Below are 18,698 nucleotides of genomic sequence, written 5' to 3'. Positions count from 1 at the left end.
CAAAAACCCTTTCATCCATGAAAACAAACAAGCTTTGCAAACACTCTCCTCTCCCAACCTCTGCAACATCAGGCAAGTGTGAGTGCTGACAGTTTCAAGACGGAGCCCGGGCAGGATGCTGCAGAAATCATCATCAGCTTGCTTTGTGTCTGGAAATTCATGTTTCCACAGTCACACTGACACAATTGTTATACACTCTGGTGCTGATCTCTGTAATGAGTATCTATCTGCCCAGACAAAAATGACTGAATTCATTTACTGCAACGTTTTCTGGCATTAGCATGCCCATCGAAGTTCAAAGTTGCCAGTCTTGTTTGTCATTTTGGGTACAGGTGTCCATTCTGTGCTCTCACTGTGGCCAGCCTAATGGACTCTGAAGTCTGAGGTAATGGAAATAGGCATGGTGACACAGGCTGGCTGCCTTCTATGCCGTCTGGTGTGTTCTCTACTCATTCTCTCTCTCAGTTCCTGACACTCATTTCCCCAGGCTTCATGTAGTCTTACTCACACCTGACTTGAGAGTGGTTTTTCTTTTTTCAATTCAAGTTTCCTTTGATTGGGTTTTTCTACTGTTGAACTTGACTTTTAGTAGAAATGAAGCTCTGTACTTCTCTAGCTTTATTTCTTCTTTAGATTGTTTCTTGACTGAATTACTCAATTACAAGATAAAGAATTGATGTAAATAAGTTTGGGGACAATGGCAACTTTTTTTGGTGAGTATGACCAACAGGCATGGGAAGAGAATGCTGGCATCAAACCAAACAGAGCAAGCACCTGGGTGCCATGGGTGGTCACCATAGTTACAGAGAAACTGGAATGGATCAACTGCATAAGATCCTTTCCATTCTGTTGTGCCCCTACTTTGTGTCATGGTGCAATCATTTTAGTCATCCCTGGCTCCCTCACTCTAGCTCTGTGTGTTTAAATTGTACTCTGCTGTGGCTTCAATGTAAGACATCTGTCTAAAGGCTCATGTATTACAACACTTGGTCCCCAACTGGTGATGCTGTTGGGTGAGTTATGGAACCCTTGGGAGATGGAGCTTTTGTTCAAGGAAGCACTTTACCATGGGCTGGCCTTGAGGTTTTAGAGCCCAGACACAATTCCTGTTCTCGTGCTTTGCTTTGGGGCTGTTGAAGCCACGGGCAGATGCCTCTTGTCGCTGTCACCATGTCTTTCCCACTATGATGGATTATACCCTCTAGAACTATGAGGCAGAGTAAACCCTCTTCTTTATGCTGCTCTTGTCATGGTGCCTTCTCACAGCAACAGAAGTAAAACCCACCCACTCACCTTCACTCTCGTAGATGATCTCCCTCTATGGCATCTTCTCTGCTCTCTTCCTCTGTGAACTTGGGAGAATCATCTATACCATTCTCACAGTGCCTAGTTCATGACATCCTGTTTTCTTGAGTTCTCTGTGTGCAGCCTTAGTAAACCATGACCTTAGCCACCATTCTGGAATCATTTTTATTAAGGCTGGGGTAGAGAAAATTAAGTATTGGGGTGCTTTGTAGTCAACAAAGCCAGTGTGTGTGTGTGTGTGTGTGTGTGTGTGTGTGTGTGTGTGTGTGTTTTGATGGTATGCCCTTTGTGTTTGATTATATAATTCTGATACTGTGCCCTTTTAGCATCTTTTACTCGGGGAAGCCAAGGAATTTATCTGAGTCACATTCTCACTGCACTGCCAATGTCCTTGGCACAACTTCCCAGCACTTCATTGTTGAAACCATTTGGTGTGCTCCTAAGGACATGTCTTTGGGGTCCTAAATTAATTACTAGCTGTCATCAAAGCTTGCTAATCAAGTTTAAAAGATTCCCAATATCAGTCTAGCTACAGCTGAGTTGGCTCTATAGGAAGCCATTGGTACAATAGTTTAGTGGCTACCCCATAGTTAGGTATTTATGGGAGTAATATCACGGTCATTGAGAATGGTTTGATTAGACCCTAGTGAGCTACACTCCTAGAATTGCTTGGTTTGGGGCTATGCATATATTCTAAAGGACATGTGTGTGTGTGAGATCTTGTGTGTATATATGTGTGTATGTATGTATTTATGTACTCATGTATAAAGATGTAGTCTTGGTGCTTATCTGGTTTGCATGGTTTTGAGATAAACTATTGGATTGATTTATTTGTGTGCCCTGTGGTTCAACAAGGATCTTGAACCTGAATAGGTGGAAAAAGCCAAAGCTTTCCCAGGCAACCAATAGTACTTCTATATGGGACTATGTTCTGAATAAATGTGAAGGCTTGGCTTTTAGTTACATTTCTCCTAAAAGTAGTTAAACAGGGGCTGGGCTGGAGTTCAGTAGAAGTGAGTGCATACAAGGACTTCAGCTCAGTCTCTAGCACTGCCACCAGTAAACAACAGCAACACCTAAATAAGTCAAAACTATTCTTGCCCTGTGATCATCGGGATATATTCTCTGCAGGGGGCTTGTGTACAGTGTGCCATGCAAACTAGGAGAGCATGTGATCACCACACAAACTTTAAAAGCAAATGTCATGTGAGTCCGATGCAGTGTGTGCAGCCATATGTGGATGACTTCAGGTAGTCCCCAGGCCATACTGTGCACACAACTACTGGATTGTAAGATATAATAGCAGCCTCTGATAAGGTGCTGTTTCTTGCCCCTGCTATTTGAAGCTAAGAATGCCTTTTTTTTAAGAGTATGAGAAAGTACCTGGCTAAGTTTCAAGACCACCTCTTTGTCACCCTGGTATCAGGGTGGTCTCTGACTGCTTTCTGGTCCTCATGGGGACCAACACTTTCTACTCTCAACAAACCTACTCTCAACAGCGTACCCAGATAAACCCACCCAAGAGCTGATCCCACCAATACATCCGTGTAGACCTAGATCTTAATGCTAGGATCCTTTGGGGATGGAGGGATGAAGCTGCTTTATAATGTGGCGTGTGGTAATAGCCATGGAGTCAGTAACTAAAGAGGGGATGTAGGTTTGATTTTGGCAGGTTCATTCCCAAAGTGCTTTCCATTGCCTGTCTGTAGTTGAAGGCTCATGACACAGTAGTTAGTACAGAATGGATGAGACGGTATCGGCAGCCCTGTTGCACAGACAAACAACTTGTGGTTAAAAGGGAAGTAAGTGACTGTCAGCTAAGCCTCAGGTGTAGGGCTCCTGACTCCTAGTCAGTACCCATTTAACAACCCACAATGCTTCGAAGCCTGAGACTTCTGAAGAGTCATTGTGGAGAGGTGAATAGTCTCTAAAAGGCACAACTTGGTCCCAGTGTAAAAGGAAGTAGATTTGACTCAGTAAAGATGAAAATGTTCAGCAACTAGGCTGGTACAGCAGTGCTATGAGCTACTTTGCACAGCAGTGTGTGCTCTGTGTGGATGGTGCAGTGGGGTAAGATACAATATGGAGGTGACTTTCAGGACTCTTAAAATTCTGAAACTTTTTATAGCCTTGTGTTCAAAATGCCTGGCTCCCTTTCCAGCTTTGAATAGAAGTAACCATGCAGGTAATGAGAGTGCCCAAGCCTATTCTCAGGTACCCTGGGTTAGAATTCTAGTTGAAAGTCAAGGGGCATGGGTAAGGATGAGTTTCAAAGATGGTTCCGAGAACATGTTGTTCTTGCAGAGGACCTGGGTTCACTTCCTAGCATCCACCTGGTAGCTCATAACTCCAGTTTCAAAAGATTTAGCACCCTACTTTGGTCTACAAGGATACCAGGAACATACACATTCAGTAATACACTTACATACCTGCAAACAAAACATTCATATACATAAAATAAAAATAAATAAGTATTCAAAAAGTACAAGACCTAGATGCAGTGGTTGTGAACTGCTCTCCTCGTTTATCCCATATGGAAACCATCATGACCAGGCACGCCAGCCTCATTTCATACTGAGGGGTCTAATCTCATCTGTTTAAAGAGTCTTGTCTTCTCAGTGTGCAATACCTGTGTTAATAGCAGGTTATCCAGTTCAGTTTGCATTTGTTCTTTAAGCTCTGAAAGGCCTGTGCCTGGCAGACTTGTCTGCTAATATCCTAGAGTGCCTAGCTGTTTCGGTAGGAGGCGTTAGTGATGCTCTGCAGGATGAACACCAGCTACCCCCATCATCAACCCTTCATACACGGCCATTCTGTAAACCCAGCCCACACCGGGATGGCAGCCTCTGCAATCAGCATGTTGCAAGCAGAAATGAGTAAACTGCCCGTTCTCATCCTAGTTTCCAACTTGTACCTTCACATTCAGTGGTAGGAAATCTCTAGTATCACCAAAAGTTAAAGTAAACCCCATTCTTGGGGAATTTTCCTGAGCAGTACTCTCCTGCCGTTATAGCAGTCCTCTGAGAGAAGAGTCTCAGGATGATACGTCCACATACAATACTCACCAGCAGACTCTGAAACTCCCAGCATGTCTCCCCATGGACAACCAGATTTTAAAAAAAATACAACCACTCTAACAGATTTTTTCCCCTATGTTTCAATCAATAGGATGCTTTTTAAAGCTTACTTTTTTTGTTGGACGCTTTAAGTGACGGATGAGACAAAAGGAAAAAAGCCAAGATAAAATGGCAGCCTAGATGCTCCTCAGATCCTATAATGAACTCCACAGGGCATCCAATTTTGATGTATTAGGACTTTTTTTTATAATGAGTACATTGTTAGAAATCGCATTTTCTATCGGCGGGAGCTGGAGATGAAACTGAGCTGACACCTTACCTCTTTGTAGTTAATTAGCAGGAGAAAAGTAGTGTTTTGAATCTCGTGTGGGAAGGGGAGTATTATTCATCCTCCCTCTCTCCCGTCTTCTCCCTTCAAACACCTGGGTCTTTTATTTGGTTCTGTGGCTCAGCTGAATCTGGTTGGCAGGGAAAGGATGTGGGATATTGAAGAATGGTTATTATTTAATGAAAAAAAAAAAAAACCTCTGTAACTCACTTCTCCCATTCCTTCAGCCTGCAGGGTAAATAAAATAGATCTGGTCTTTTTATTCAAAAGATCAGTTCCTTACCTAGACTGCAACACGAGGCAATGCCCGTGGGACAGGGGCTCCTTGTTGTTATTCTATTACCATTCGTCATCATTGAATCCTCAATACTTGGCACAGCATGTGGGACTTTGTAGGATTTGATTCATGCTTATAAATCAATGAATAAATAAGATATCATGTTGGCCCATCTGTACAGCGCTATTGTTGTTCTGGTTCATCTGGTATCTTCCTCTGGGAGGTAGGATGCCCATTTTAGGATGGGAAGTAGAGTTCATATTAGATTTGGGGAGCTAGAGGCAGGGAGCTCATGCACAGTCTGTGCCATTAGGCTGGTGGACAGGGTTGGGGTCTTCATGGACCTCCATCTGGACGAAGACTAGACACGTGGTGGGAAAATTCTGTCTATCTCATCATCTGATCCATGTGTGTTTATCTTGTGCCCTGTCCCAGGGAGCTGCAGGGGAGAGCAGCTGTTACTGTCTCTTCACTTTGGGAGCTCACTGTGTCCTGGATTGGGCACTAGAACATACTTGAAGGCAGCAAGCGTGGAGGTATTACCTACGGAGACCTGACCCTGTGGGGCTGAGGGCCCAGGGGAGGAATCATCATCACTTGATTCCTTCGGTGTGCTGGGTTCTGGGTGCAGCTTCCTCCTCACAGAGAACTTTTGAGTGAAGGGGGGTGGGGGGTAGCTCTGCTGCAGTATTAGGCCTTAAGTTAAACCACTGGACTTTGGTGTACCAGCTCTTCTTGTAGCCCTCGACTCTGTGTGGTTCTGGAGAGAGCTGGGTATCAAGAGGCCCTGGGAGTGGGCTGGGGTTTTGCATTGCAAGCTAGGAGCTCTGTGTATGGGGGATCTGGGATTGAGTGAAAGGGGGACCTAGATCCAGGAGGGTGGGGGAAAACAAGATTGGGATCACATCTATCTTGGAGGGTCCTGTGGCCAGACCAGCGCAGAGGATGGGGCCATTGTGATTGCTGAATTCTTGCTGTCTCCTTTGCTCATGAGCTTAGCCTTGATTTTCCTATCAGTAAAATGAGCATTGTGATATCCATTTTGACAGCCACCCAGAGTGCCAGTGATACTTCGGGACACACACTTCTGAAAGCAGTATGCAAGGCATAGACAGGGGTTCCTGTCCCCTGCTGACAGGTGTAGGTAGCTGGGGAATGAACAGCTGTGGACCTTTAACTATGACAGGATCCCCAGAGCCCTCTGGACCAAGAGTTCCAGCCTCTTTCTCTTCACCCTCCTTGGAATCCCTCCTCTCCTTCACACTCACCTCTGCCTTCTCTAGCCACAAGTAACATGCCCTTCTCTGACTCTCTGACAGTCTAAGACATGGGGGAACCAGTCATTATAACCTCTTCACTATCTTCACATTTCCTGTGTCCCTGAGCCATCTCAGCAGAACTCAAATCTAGTCTTCTTCACATTATATATATTTGGGGAAGATATCTTGGTTTCCTCCTCCAAAGACTGGGAATAATAATGTTGCCTGCCTCGAGGTAATTGTGAGGGTCAGCTTGGGCCATTCATCTCAAGAGCTTGGCACATATGCTACCTGTCTATACTGTTATTGCTCCTAGAGATTATGAGGTGCCCATTCTCCACCTGCTCCCCACTGTCACCACAAACCTTTGCAAAGAGTTAATAACCTTTGTCTCCTCCATCATTTAAGGCTCTGAGCCTCCTGTGCCTTCTGACCACAGGGACAGCTAGTGTGAAAGCAGGAAAGCAGGACTGAGTGCTGGCCCCTCACAGAACTCAGGAGTTCCCTCCAGAGCTGTGGGTTTTGAACTATTGGCAATTATCTAAAGATTCTTAGAGTACGGATTCCCACACTAAAAAAAAAATAAAATAAAATAATTAAAAACCAGTTATTTACTAGTCATAACAATACCAACAAAGCTATTATTAATAAAGTTGATAAGGATGCATTCTGTGTTTTGGTATGTCAACACGCAGAGCTGTTTGTTCAGCAAGAAAGTTGTCCACTTTCTAACGGGAAGTGAGAACTACATGGGACTTAGGGGTGAGGAGAGTAAAGCGGAAGAGCGTGTGTCACTAGACTAAGAGGACAATGTTAAGTCTGCAGTACCCCATCTTGATGAGTGCTGAGTGGGTTTGGGGAAAAATCTAGTACAGAGCTAATCTTGAATATAATCCCATGCAGTCAAAGCTATTAATGTTCCCATTTTGCAGTCAATAAAGCCAGGGCCCAGAGAAGAGTTTCACAAGGCCAAACAGTTACTAAATAGCCCAGAGGCTACCCAGCTACCTAGGCCCCCAAGCTCCCAGGATCCGCTCTGCCTGGGTGGCCCCTGGCCATCCTTGCCCAGTGCACATTCCAATCTCTTCCTACATGGTTAGTTTCCAGGCAACAGTAGCCCATTACCCACCTCTGCAGTCATGTTCCTTCCTTTGGGTCTGGAGGGGCAGGCAGAGGAACAAGATGCTCAGAAAAGGCACCTACCTGGTCCTTCTCCTTTCTTCTTTCAAGATTCTTTGGCCCAGCAGTGCGAAGACACCTGCTGTGCTGTAGCTAACTGTTAACGAGCATGTTTGCACATTGCTCCCACCATGCTATTTGCACGACAGAATGTGAAGACACAGCTCGAAATATTTTTAAGATCTGGCCTTTTTATCTCAGGAAGCACAAAACAGTGTTTGCAGTTTGGCCTCTGGAATGATTTGCTCAGCGCATTAGCTCATTCCTGCCAAGCTGGGGCATTTCCATAAATCTCCTGAGTCCCTTGAATCTTCTGATCCTTTGCAGTATGTATTTTTACACAGGTTCTTTTGCTTTGGAGAAATAAAGTAAAGATACTGAAAGGTGAGCTTGGCCAGGGCATCCTCTGCACTGTTTGTCAATGCAAATTGGGGCTTGAACTGGAATGATAGTTTCCTTTAAATGGTCAGGCATCTTAAGGCCCCTTTACAAATAATGTCAGTGGCAATCACAGCTAGGAGTGTTTGCTAGAGAGTGGAATCTTTTCCTGGGCCAGCAAGATGGCTGGCAGGATGGAGCTTACTCTGAAAACATGGTGACCTGTGTTTTAGCCCCAGAATATAGGAGAAGACCAACTTCACAGAGTTGCCCTCTGGCCTGCACACATGCAACCTGGCATGTAAACACCTACTCTCTCACGTCCCCTACCTTTCCCCACACACCAGTAAAGTAAAAAATAAAAAAAATTGTTCCTGACCCCACATTGCTATCACAAAAGAAGAAGCTTTTTTTTTTTAATGTGGGTCTTCATTTGTCACACAGGTGTGACTTTCCATATAGGTCACTGCTTGTGTGACATTTACTTTCTCCTAGTGAGTTCAGGCTCCTCTGTTCTAAAATCTCTCCTTAGGGTCATTGGATAGGCAAACACTTCACCTCCATTTAAGACTTTGTGGGCTTGGATCCTGTTGCTTCCTAGATGTGTGACTTCTGTGAGAAAATTTATAAGGAGACCTTGGCCTGCTCATCTGTGAAGGAGGCAGAGTCTTTTTTGCATTAGTAAATATCAGTATTTGTATCCTGTGTTCATAGGAGCTAAAGGGCAGAGGCAACTCAAATGTTGGTGGATGAATGGATAAACTAAACATGGTTTGTACATGTGTGTGCGTGAACAAACACACACACATACACACATGCTCACACATACACACACACATACATACATACACACACACACACACACACACACACACACTCACACACTCACATGACAGCATAGATGGACTGGAGGTCATTATGCCAAATGAAATCAGCCAGCCACCAAAAAGCATATACTATATGATGGCACTATAAATAAAAAATCATCCTAATATTTCAGTGTGCATTAATTTGCTTTTGTTCAGTCATTAAAAATATTGAACATTTCTTACATTACAGTGCAGTTACTACTTCCTATGTGCAGCACCTGCCTATAGCTCTGGTTTACATGTCTTGTTGGGTTTCAAGTTTTTTCACACCAAATGTTTATAACATATTGTTACACTTGATCTTAGCCAAAAGGCCGAGAAGCGATAACATATTGTTTATAACATAGTTACCATTTTTAATGTTCAGAGGGCCTAAGTGCTTTGTGTATGATAGTATATTATATATTCATATGGGTGTGTGCACATGTATGTGCATGTGGTGGTCAAAGGTCAACATCAGGTGTCTTTGCCCATGAGTCTCCACAGTATTTTTTGAGCAGGGTCTCTCCTGAAACTGAACCTGGTTGGTTTTGCTAGGCTAACTGACTGATGCATTCTAGGGATCCACCTGTCCATACCACTAAAATCCTAGCATTTGTTACAGATAGAGCCATGGTGCCAAGCTTTCTTTTATGAGTGCTTGAGAACTGAACCAAGGCCCTTACATTTGTGAAGTGGGCACTTTACCACTGGGCCATCTCCCCTGCCTGTTGATGCTTTTCATATTATCAAGTCACCAATCACTTTTGTAGTTAAACCTTCATTTTGACATTTCAGTTGATTAAATCAAATGTATAATAGACCAGAAGTGTTTTGCCATAACCACTGTTATGCATGCTGTAACTTAGAAGTTCTCCTTTTTATATTTGTTAGCATAAAGACTGCTTACGGGACTGGGAAAAAGGCTCAGTCGTTAAAGTGGTTGCCATGCAGTGTGACTTCATAGTTTGGATCCCCAGAACCTACATAAATGCTGGGTGGCATGGTGACTCACCTGTAATTACTCGGAAGGTAGAAACAGGAATCCCCAGAGAAAGTTGACCAGCAAAATTGACATTGGCAAACTCCAGGTTTGATTATGAGATCTTGCCTCAATGAATAAGGCAGAAAAGGAATCAGGATGATTCCAAACATTAACCTTGGACCTCTGCATGTACATACATACACCCATGCAGATACTCCCACACATGCATACTCACACACATGCAAACACACACACACACACACACACACACACACACACACCACATGCACATGAAAATGGAAAAAAGCAATAAATAAGTATAAAATCCACTTAGATGCTATTCCATGACTATGGTATCAGAATAAAATTGTATGGATTGACCAATTAATAATAAAATTTTACTATAGTAACCACTAATAGCTCATGGAACAAAGAACATGACAAACATTCAAACATTATGGGGGGAAAGCTACATTGGCCAAGACCATGAGATTCAGTGTTTACTCTAGTAGCACGAACCTATTCCCTCTGAGGCAGAACCCTCCTCTGGCTATGAATGTTATGGATTAAAAAGACCACAGAAGTGAGGGAGACTGATCCTCATGGTGCCCACGGGGAAGGAAAATGTGGCCAGCTTTACTGAGGAGAAGTTTGGCACTGGACACCAAGAAATCTTTCAATATTTATAAATGTTGATCCAGAAATTCCAGCTAGTCAACTACCGTTAGAGATGCCTCTGAAGTGTCGGAAAGTGTTTCTGTCCATGGTTAGAAATAGGATTCCGTGTAAATGCCCAGGGACAGTCAACGATGAAGACGTAATTTGATGACCTGATGGAGTATTATGAAGTCATTGCAAGTGGCATTTGTTTAAACTTTCATTGCAGTGCACGGTTTTATCTGCCCCTTGTTTCTTCTCTTACATTTCTTACATCTTCTCGGCTTAACATCATTCACAAACATCATTCCTGTAATCGAAAAGAAATTTACATATTAAAAATATTAGAGAGAAGGAGAGACTCTCTTCCTTTTCTAGGCTCAGACTTCATATGTTCATCTTGCCCACTCTCCTTTGACATAGCGAGTGGCCTGGATGTGGAGTCAGTGGGCCCGTGTTTTTAAGTTATAATACTGAAATCAACTAGCTGTGTGGCCTTGGTGAATCTGACTTACATGTACCTTGGCTGTCTGGTTTGTAAAAGGGAGTTGCTGTCAGACACAACTAAAACAGAAAGCCCTCATGCCAGTGGATGCTCTGAGGCTTAAGTTCAGAGCTCTCCCCCGACTATCTCACAGTTGGTCATTTGCATGAAGGACCGTCAAAATTCAATGAAAGAAAAGTCATGCTTTATTACCAGGGCAGGACAGAACTGGACTCCAGGTGAGCCAGAGAGGCAAAGTATAGTGTGAGGGTGGATTCCATGGACTTCTGACCTTTCTCCAGCAGAGCAGGGGTTAATCTCCAGCAGCCATGCATGGCAGTTACTCATCAGCAAAACCTACCTAAGTTTTGGTGTCCCAGGACTTTATACAGGTACCCATCCTGTCAGCATGATCAACAGAGTGATTGCCCAGTGTGGTTGGAGTCAGCCTCCAAGTTAGCTAATAGCACGCCAACCAAACGCTCCATGGTTGTTCTTTCTGTATGGTCAGTCCTCCCTTAAGAGTGCTGTATATAGTTCACCTCATCCTCAAGCCCATTGTGAACAGCCTCATTTCTACTGCATATCTCACAGTTTTTCTCACAGGCATCAAGGGAAAAGGCCAGACCTCTTGTTGAACAAGGCCAAAAAATAATTATGACACATAAGGTGACAGAAAAGAAAGATTGCACAGATATAAATACAGATATTGTGTGTTCTGCGTGTGTGTGTGTGGTGTTTCTACAGGGTTCTGAGACTGGCTGACAGGAAGAACATGACCTTGACAGTTATAAGACATACACAGGCATGCACTTCATTCCCCATTCTCAAATCTTCAGGAGTGCCTGTGAGAATAAACCCACTTATGGTGGACACTGCAAAGGACATGTTTTAGCACGGATATTCACCACAGAGAGGAACTGAAAAAATACAACTCCTGGGTGCTTGCCTCTGACTCAGTGTTCAGAGCACAGCATTCGTGTCTGGCACTAACTATTTACCTGATGGGGCTGAGTTCTCAGTCTGTTTCTGAAGGTTTCTCTCTCTGGCACTACTCTGATCTGCCCTTCAGCTGAGCCTACTTCTGCTAGTACAGGGCAATGTAAAACAAAGTTGGGAAGGTCCGTTTTCAAAGTTTCCACTCTCGAGCACCAGATCAAACCAACTGACTCCTGACTTCATAAACATGAGACTAGGAGACGAACATCCAGGCTGGGCACACGGCTCAACAGGTAAAGCCCTTGCTATAAGCGTGAGGACTGGAGCTCAGACTCTCTAGAACCCCCACATAAAGGCAGCAGCCCGGGGCTGGGGATTTAGCTCAGTGGTAGAGCGCTTATCTAGGAAGCGCAAGGCCCTGGGTTCGGTCCCCAGCTCCGAAAAAAAGAACCAAAAAAAAAAAAAAAAAAAAAAAAAAAAGGCAGCAGCCCACCTATAAATTCCAGCAGCAGGAAGAGAGAGATCCCCAGAGCAAGCCGGTAACAGGGCTAGCCATATTATCAAGCTCGAGGTTTGACTTAGAAGTCTTGCCTCAGTGAATAAGGCAGAACAGTGATCGGGAATAATTCCCGATGTCAGCTTGAAGTCTCCATATGCACACCCACGCACATACACACGCACACATCAATAACTGTGGGTGTGGGGGAGAAAAATGAAAATGGAGTTTAGTTCTCATATGAAGGGATGCAGAAGTCTTCATCCCAGGAATCTCCAGGGAGGATAACTATGCTTTTATAACTGGGGACGGAGACTGGGGATGAGACCAGCAACTGAAATCCAATTACACGTGTTCCCTTCCGTCAGAGGAAAGGTTCAGCTTTCTCCATCTGCAGGATCTTTGGAGCACCAGTAGCTTGCAATGACTTGATGCTATCAGTAAAATTGCTTCCTATGTTCCGTCTCTCTCTAGAAAAAACCGGTCACGCAGAAGTCGTCCGGGTTGTGTACCGGCCAGAGCACGTCAGCTTTGAGGAGCTGCTCAAGGTCTTCTGGGAGAATCACGACCCGACCCAAGGTAGAGTGATGAGTGAGCCAGTATTTAATTATCTTACTAATTACAGCTGGGATAATTAGTGTTTGAGCTGCATGGGAGAGATGAACCTTGAAATCACACAGGAGCTCAAGAATATGATTGCAGACATTTACTGACGGCACGGGGCGGGGGCACACGGGGAGTGGAGGGTAAGAGAATAAAGGCACAGCCACAGTCAGTGCCCCTCCCCCCATTACAGCTGTCAGGGGTGGGAAAATTCCCACAGAGAAAGACGCCAGACAATGGAGATCCCTTCACCTTTTGATTATTGCATTATTCTTCCTTAATGCAGCCTTTTGTCTACAAAATTAAAGTGTCTTCCCAGTAACCACAAAGTTTTCCTGATTTATGGTCCCTTTGTTTTCTCGGAGTTTAGCCTTTCTCATCTTTTTGACGTTATCGGGTTTATTTTTTTAAGAAATGTCTGCTGGTGATTACAGGAAGGAACAAAGCAGAATATAAAGGTGAAAAACAGTGTTCAGTAGTCCACAATGCAACCTGAGTTATTCAAACATTTCATCTGTCCTCCTTGGAATCTGTTATGTGGGGATGTTAATGTACTTTGACTATAAACAGTATCTGGTGGCCAGGTACATAATTTGGATACACTCGCAAGCAGAAAGCACCCCCACCCCTGTTGGCTAATACTATAGTCAATAGTGAAATATTTCTTCTCCACTGGCCTCCTTACAAGGGTGGTTTTGTCAGTGCTGTGCTCGGGGATGGAGAGGCTTCTGAACTTGGATCTCACAGAAGTGTCTTTTGCGTGGCCTCTGTCTACTCACAGAAACAATTTTCCCTTTGGCATTTTCTGTGATGGGTTTGCCACATTGACAGTCTCTAAGAAATGAACGTTTCCTTCCCAGCTACGCTTGTGCTTGTGGTGAACTCTTAACATGGGCCCAACAGAGCAAGTTAGTGGGTCTTTTTTTTCCAACGTGGAAAGGTTTAATGAGGGAAGAAGAATAAAAAGGGGTACAAGTAAGGGTCGGCCATGGGCACGTGGAGGGAAGAGGGGATGCGGAGAGAAGGGATAGGGACAAAGAGGGCACAAAGAAGAAAAGAGAAGAGGAAGAGGAAGAGCAAGTTGGTGGGTCTTGAGTGTTGTGTGCTATGTCAAGTGTGTCCTCCAACATGCCCCACTAGAGCTACCCACTACTGGTGTCGTTTGCAAAGGTCAAAGATCAAAGCAAAGGCGAGTACAGCAGAGTAAGCACTGTAATGCCTTCCTTCAGGTGAGGACACCAGGAAGATAAGGGCTAAGACCTGGGTGGAGCTATAATGGAAAGTCTGGTTTTCTATGAGGGTGGGTCCTGAGGTGAGGTGAGAACTGAGATACGGGACAGTAGGTCAGAGATAAGAAGAGCACTGCAGTCTGAAGGCTGGCTGTCACCAGAGTTTGGGCCAGTGGGCTGCCCTAGCAAATAAAAAGTTCACCTTAACAGCGTAGATAGGAAGCTCTGATTGATGCTTATATCCAAGAGCTCATGCGAGAGTCTCCATCAGGTGAGGCAGACATTCAGTCACATGACCAGCAAAGCCAGGAGTCAAGAGAGAATGCTTTGAGTTTCTAAACCACCCAGGAGACCCACGTCAGGAATCCAGACAGCCTGAGGCCAGATCCTGCAGGACAGCTTGGAGCCTGTAACTTGGCTGCGTTGCACAATGTTCTGTCTCTGAGGCCTCACTTCAGTGGCATCTCAGACAGGGCCACATGTCACTGTTCTTCTCTCTTTATGTCCTTTAACATGGTACCCATTGCACAGTGTCCTTATCAGCTCAGGTATGTTAACCCCTGAACGTCCAGGAGAGATTCCCTGAGGAAGGCCCCGCAGACTCTATTCTCTCCCACACTTACATTTGCCTCACAGCCCTCACAGCCCTCACAGCCCTCACAGCCCTCACAGCCCTCACAGCCCTCACAGCCCTCACAGCCCTCACAGCCCTCACAGCCCTCACAGCCCTCACAGCCCTCACAGCCCTCACAGCCCTCACAGCCCTCACAGCCCTCACAGCCCTCACAGCCCTCACAGCCCTCTTGGTTTTCTTGGGTGCTTGTTTGTTTATGGTTTGTGTTGCTCTCCTAGTGTGGCATAAGAATGTATGAACTCCTGGATGATTTCAAAAGCAGGCATTTATTGCCTCAAAATTCTGGAGGCCTCTCAACCATAAGTGAAAGGCCAGGAGTCAGCAGGCTTTCTTTCTCCTTTCTCCTTTCTCCTTTCTTTCTTTCTTTTCTCTCTCCTGAGTGTGCTGACGGCCCTCTTCTCCTCCCTGGGTCCCTGCATGGTCTTTCTTAGGTGGGTGTCCTTTTGTTACAAAGACACCAGTTTTATTAGTGACCATGTTTTACTTAATTACCTTTTACAAAACATCAGTCAGGCTGAAGAGATGGCTCAGCAGTTAGGAGTACTGTCTGCTCTTCCAGAGGACCCAGATTTGGTTCCTGGCATCCCCATAATGTTCTTTTCTAGCCTCCAAGGCACCAGGCACAGACATGGTACACAGATATACACACAGGCAAAACACCCATACATATAAAATAAAATGCTTGAAGAATCAAAAAATATTCTTTTAAATCTACAAATGCAACCATATTCTCTGGTACAGGAGCAGAGGCATCAGCTTGTGAAAAGAGGAGGAGTACACTACTGAACGCATCACACTGTGTGTCGGAGTGACAGCACACGGCACTATCCACAGTGACAGCTCTGCCTGCTTTTCTTCTAGGGGTGTTTTAGATGTCATTAATAGACTCATAACCTGGAAGTCATTTAAAAACCCATCCAGGTGAGCATCATGGACCGAAGACTTGCCTTTCAATGTGCTTACCATGCCGTTACCAGAATTACTTAGGGGCTAGCTCAATGCATTGGAACATGCCAACAGTCAGTCTTTCTCTCTCTCTCCCTCCCCCCTCTCTCTCTTCCCCCCTCTCCCTCTCCCTCTCTCTCTCTCTCTCTCTCTCTCTCTCTCTCTCTCTCCCCCTCTCTCTCCCTCTCTCTCCCTCTCTCTATCTCTATGTCTCTCTGTCTCTTTCTGTCTCTCTCTCTCTCCCTCTCTCTCTATCTCTATCTCTCTCTGTCTCTCCCTCTCTCCTTTTCCCTCTCTGCCCCTCTCTCCCTCTCTCCCTCTCCCTTACAAGATTCCCCAGGAACCTTCTAGATTCACTGGTCTAAGGGATGACTTCATGACTTTGACTAGCTTTTGTCCTATTGCTTAGGGAATGGGTAGAAGACTTAGCAGAGATGTCAGAGTCATCCCCTAGGGCTATTACATAAGAAAAGAAAGTATCTCCCTTTTCTGGGTTGCCAAGGCTAAGGTGCTCTGTATGTGCTGTTAGTTTACCAGGAAGGAAGATAAACAGAGACATGAGACACATAAAATGCACCAGGACACTCTAGAGGCCTGAGACCTGTTCTTCCTGAAGCTAGCCACCTACTCTGCCAGCTGTCACATGACTTTCTAAGCCCCAGAGTCATGTGCCCTTCCTGTTCTTTAGCCAGACTCAGATTTCTATGCCTTCAATCACGGAATTCTAACTCATCCACTCGTCTAATCTCATCACTATGTTTACCATATTAGGAGCTGTTGGCTCTGCTCATTCATAAATCAGAGGTCCAAGCATTTGGTCAATAGTCTCACCACTGACTAAGATGAAAGGAGGTCACTAAATAGTGCTTCTTCAAGACTTTGTGGCTTGATTAGGTGTTTCCTCTGTAATTCAGAATAAGTAAGTATTCAGGGTTTGAGAAAACATGTGGGATTCTCCCTTCACCATCTCTGAACTGCTGTGGAAGCAGTTGTCCATCCAGGACCTTATATGTCCTCTGTCAGGCATACCATTTGGTGATGCTAATAGGTAGGTCTAAATAGGTAGGAGGATTCAGCTCCTGAAACAGAGGGGCTCATAAGAAAATAGTCAGAACCCAGCGGACCAAGATCAACTGAGCACTCAGATAAGTGTTTGTGAGACTGCACAGCACCATCAGATCAAGTATGAATGAATGCTGGAAAAACTAAAGCCAAAACAAAAACTCAGAAGAACCTTGGATCATATTCTAGTGACTACCGAAGCTTCAAAACTTGCCGTCATGTGTCACTTCTCCAAGGTCAGATCGCAGACCATTGACTGAACATTAGGCAGTGGTCAGGACAGAGTTAGCCTGTGAATGAACTTAGGTTCCTCTTCCCCTCAGTTTCCCATGGAAATGGCTGTGCAAAGAGAGCCCTAATGCCATGCGTGAGGGTAGTGCAAGCATACAAGGTGGCTACCTCATGTAGAGAGGAAACTTGTAGGAGAGAGCAGCATGGTGAGTGTGGGCAACTCTGAACTGTGAAGCAACAGCCTCTCAAATTTCTTTTCCAGAGGCAAGACTAAGCAATTCCTAAAGCCACTCAGGGAATGCTCCCACCTGAATTAGAACTGCTTGTCCTCAAATAGACCGACTGCAAAAGAAGTTGAGAAGGGCCGCCCGGCCTTCAATGCTAGGATACAATGAAAAAACATGCACATTTTCCCCCAAAGCATGACTCCAGAGACACAGACTGTAAATAGCATGTTGGAAGATTGTAGAACCTTCTTGATAAAGTTGTTAAAGGTCTGAATGGGCCACTCACAGTTTTGGATTGGAGTTTATTGTATTTGGAGGGAAAGTAGAACCCTTGGGTAATATTTACAACTATGGGGATTTTTGCTAATGCCAGGGGTCCTACCACATAAGAAGCAGAAGGAATTCAAGCTTAAAATCTCTATTCAAGTAAATCAGATCCTCAGGACATAGGGAAAACAGGAAATCTTATGTGCTTCAGGGGACTAAAGCAGCACTCATAGGTAGAACAGAGTCACAGACATGGCACCACTTAGAATGGGACAAAACTGGCAAGAATTGGTAGATTCTGGTGCTTTGAGATACTGTATGGAAGCGGGGGCGACGACTTAATAATGTGCTTGCTATACATACATGAGGACAAGAGTTTGGAGGACCCAGAGTCCATGTCAGAAACCTATCAAGATGACATCTGCCTGTAATTCCAGAACTGGGAGAGATGGAAGGATCCCTGGAGTTAACTGGCTGGCCAGCCTGCCTGCATTGAGCTCTGTGTTCAATGAGAAGCCGTGACTCAAAAATCCAAATGGAGAGTGATTAAGGAAGGCAACTGACATCACACACACACACACACACACACACACACACACACACACACACACTACACATATATACACACATATACTACACATATATACACACATACATACACATACACACACATGCACACATGAGCACACACATATGTACACAGCACACATGCATGCATGCATACACACATGTGCACACACATGCACATACACAGACATATAGATAGGCCAAGGAATCTGTCCTTCCACAGTCACTGTGAGCCAGTCCCAAGAGATAGTCTCTCAGTGGTTCAGGTAGAGTATCTGAGCAAAAACCTCAGCTTACATTTGGCTAGAAAAGAAGAGACTCTTTCATCTCATCTACCAGTTACCACAAAATCTGTACTTTGGCCAAATCCTCAATTTTAAGCCAGTGCATCCTGTGTTTGCTTTCTGTCTTTTATCCATGGGGCAGATATAACTATAGGTGTAACCATTTGGTCTCTTAACTACTGAAATTCTGCAAGGAACATGGAAGAGATTTGGGTTCTGGCCCCAATTTAGACCCTCTTCAACCTTGAGATGCCAAGCCACTCAATTCTGAACTTTTCTGTTTTTCTTTAATCTTTTTTTATTAGTTAGGGTTGTCTAGAGTCACAGAATGTATGGAATGCATATATATTTATTGGGATGTCTTATAGGCTGTAGTCCAGCTATTCTAAACAATGCCAGCTCACTGTGGGATTTGCAGGTCTTCCCTGGTAACTCTA

The 18,698-nt window shown here is 44.6% G+C and overlaps 1 protein-coding gene across 7 annotated transcripts in view; it reads left to right on the top strand.

Annotated features, from left to right (window-relative positions):
* Msra (methionine sulfoxide reductase A) overlaps nt 1–18,698 on the top strand; it is a 338,461-nt gene that overhangs the window by 192,395 nt on the left and 127,368 nt on the right. For all 7 annotated transcript variants that reach the window (XR_010057810.1, XM_039093214.2, XM_063274183.1 and 4 more), the window contains one exon: nt 12,687–12,791. Coding sequence is in view for 6 of the 7 variants with exons in the window: in XM_039093214.2 (XP_038949142.1) it covers nt 12,687–12,791 (105 nt within the window). In the remaining variant the exon portion in view is untranslated. The remainder of the gene's footprint in view (nt 1–12,686; nt 12,792–18,698) is intronic.

The sequence above is a fragment of the Rattus norvegicus genome, chromosome 15 (genome assembly GCF_036323735.1).
Source record: "Rattus norvegicus strain BN/NHsdMcwi chromosome 15, GRCr8, whole genome shotgun sequence".
Classification (NCBI taxonomy): domain Eukaryota; kingdom Metazoa; phylum Chordata; class Mammalia; order Rodentia; family Muridae; genus Rattus; species Rattus norvegicus.
The sequence above is the reverse complement of the archived record's forward strand: the minus strand, read 5'-3'. Positions and strand labels throughout refer to the sequence as shown.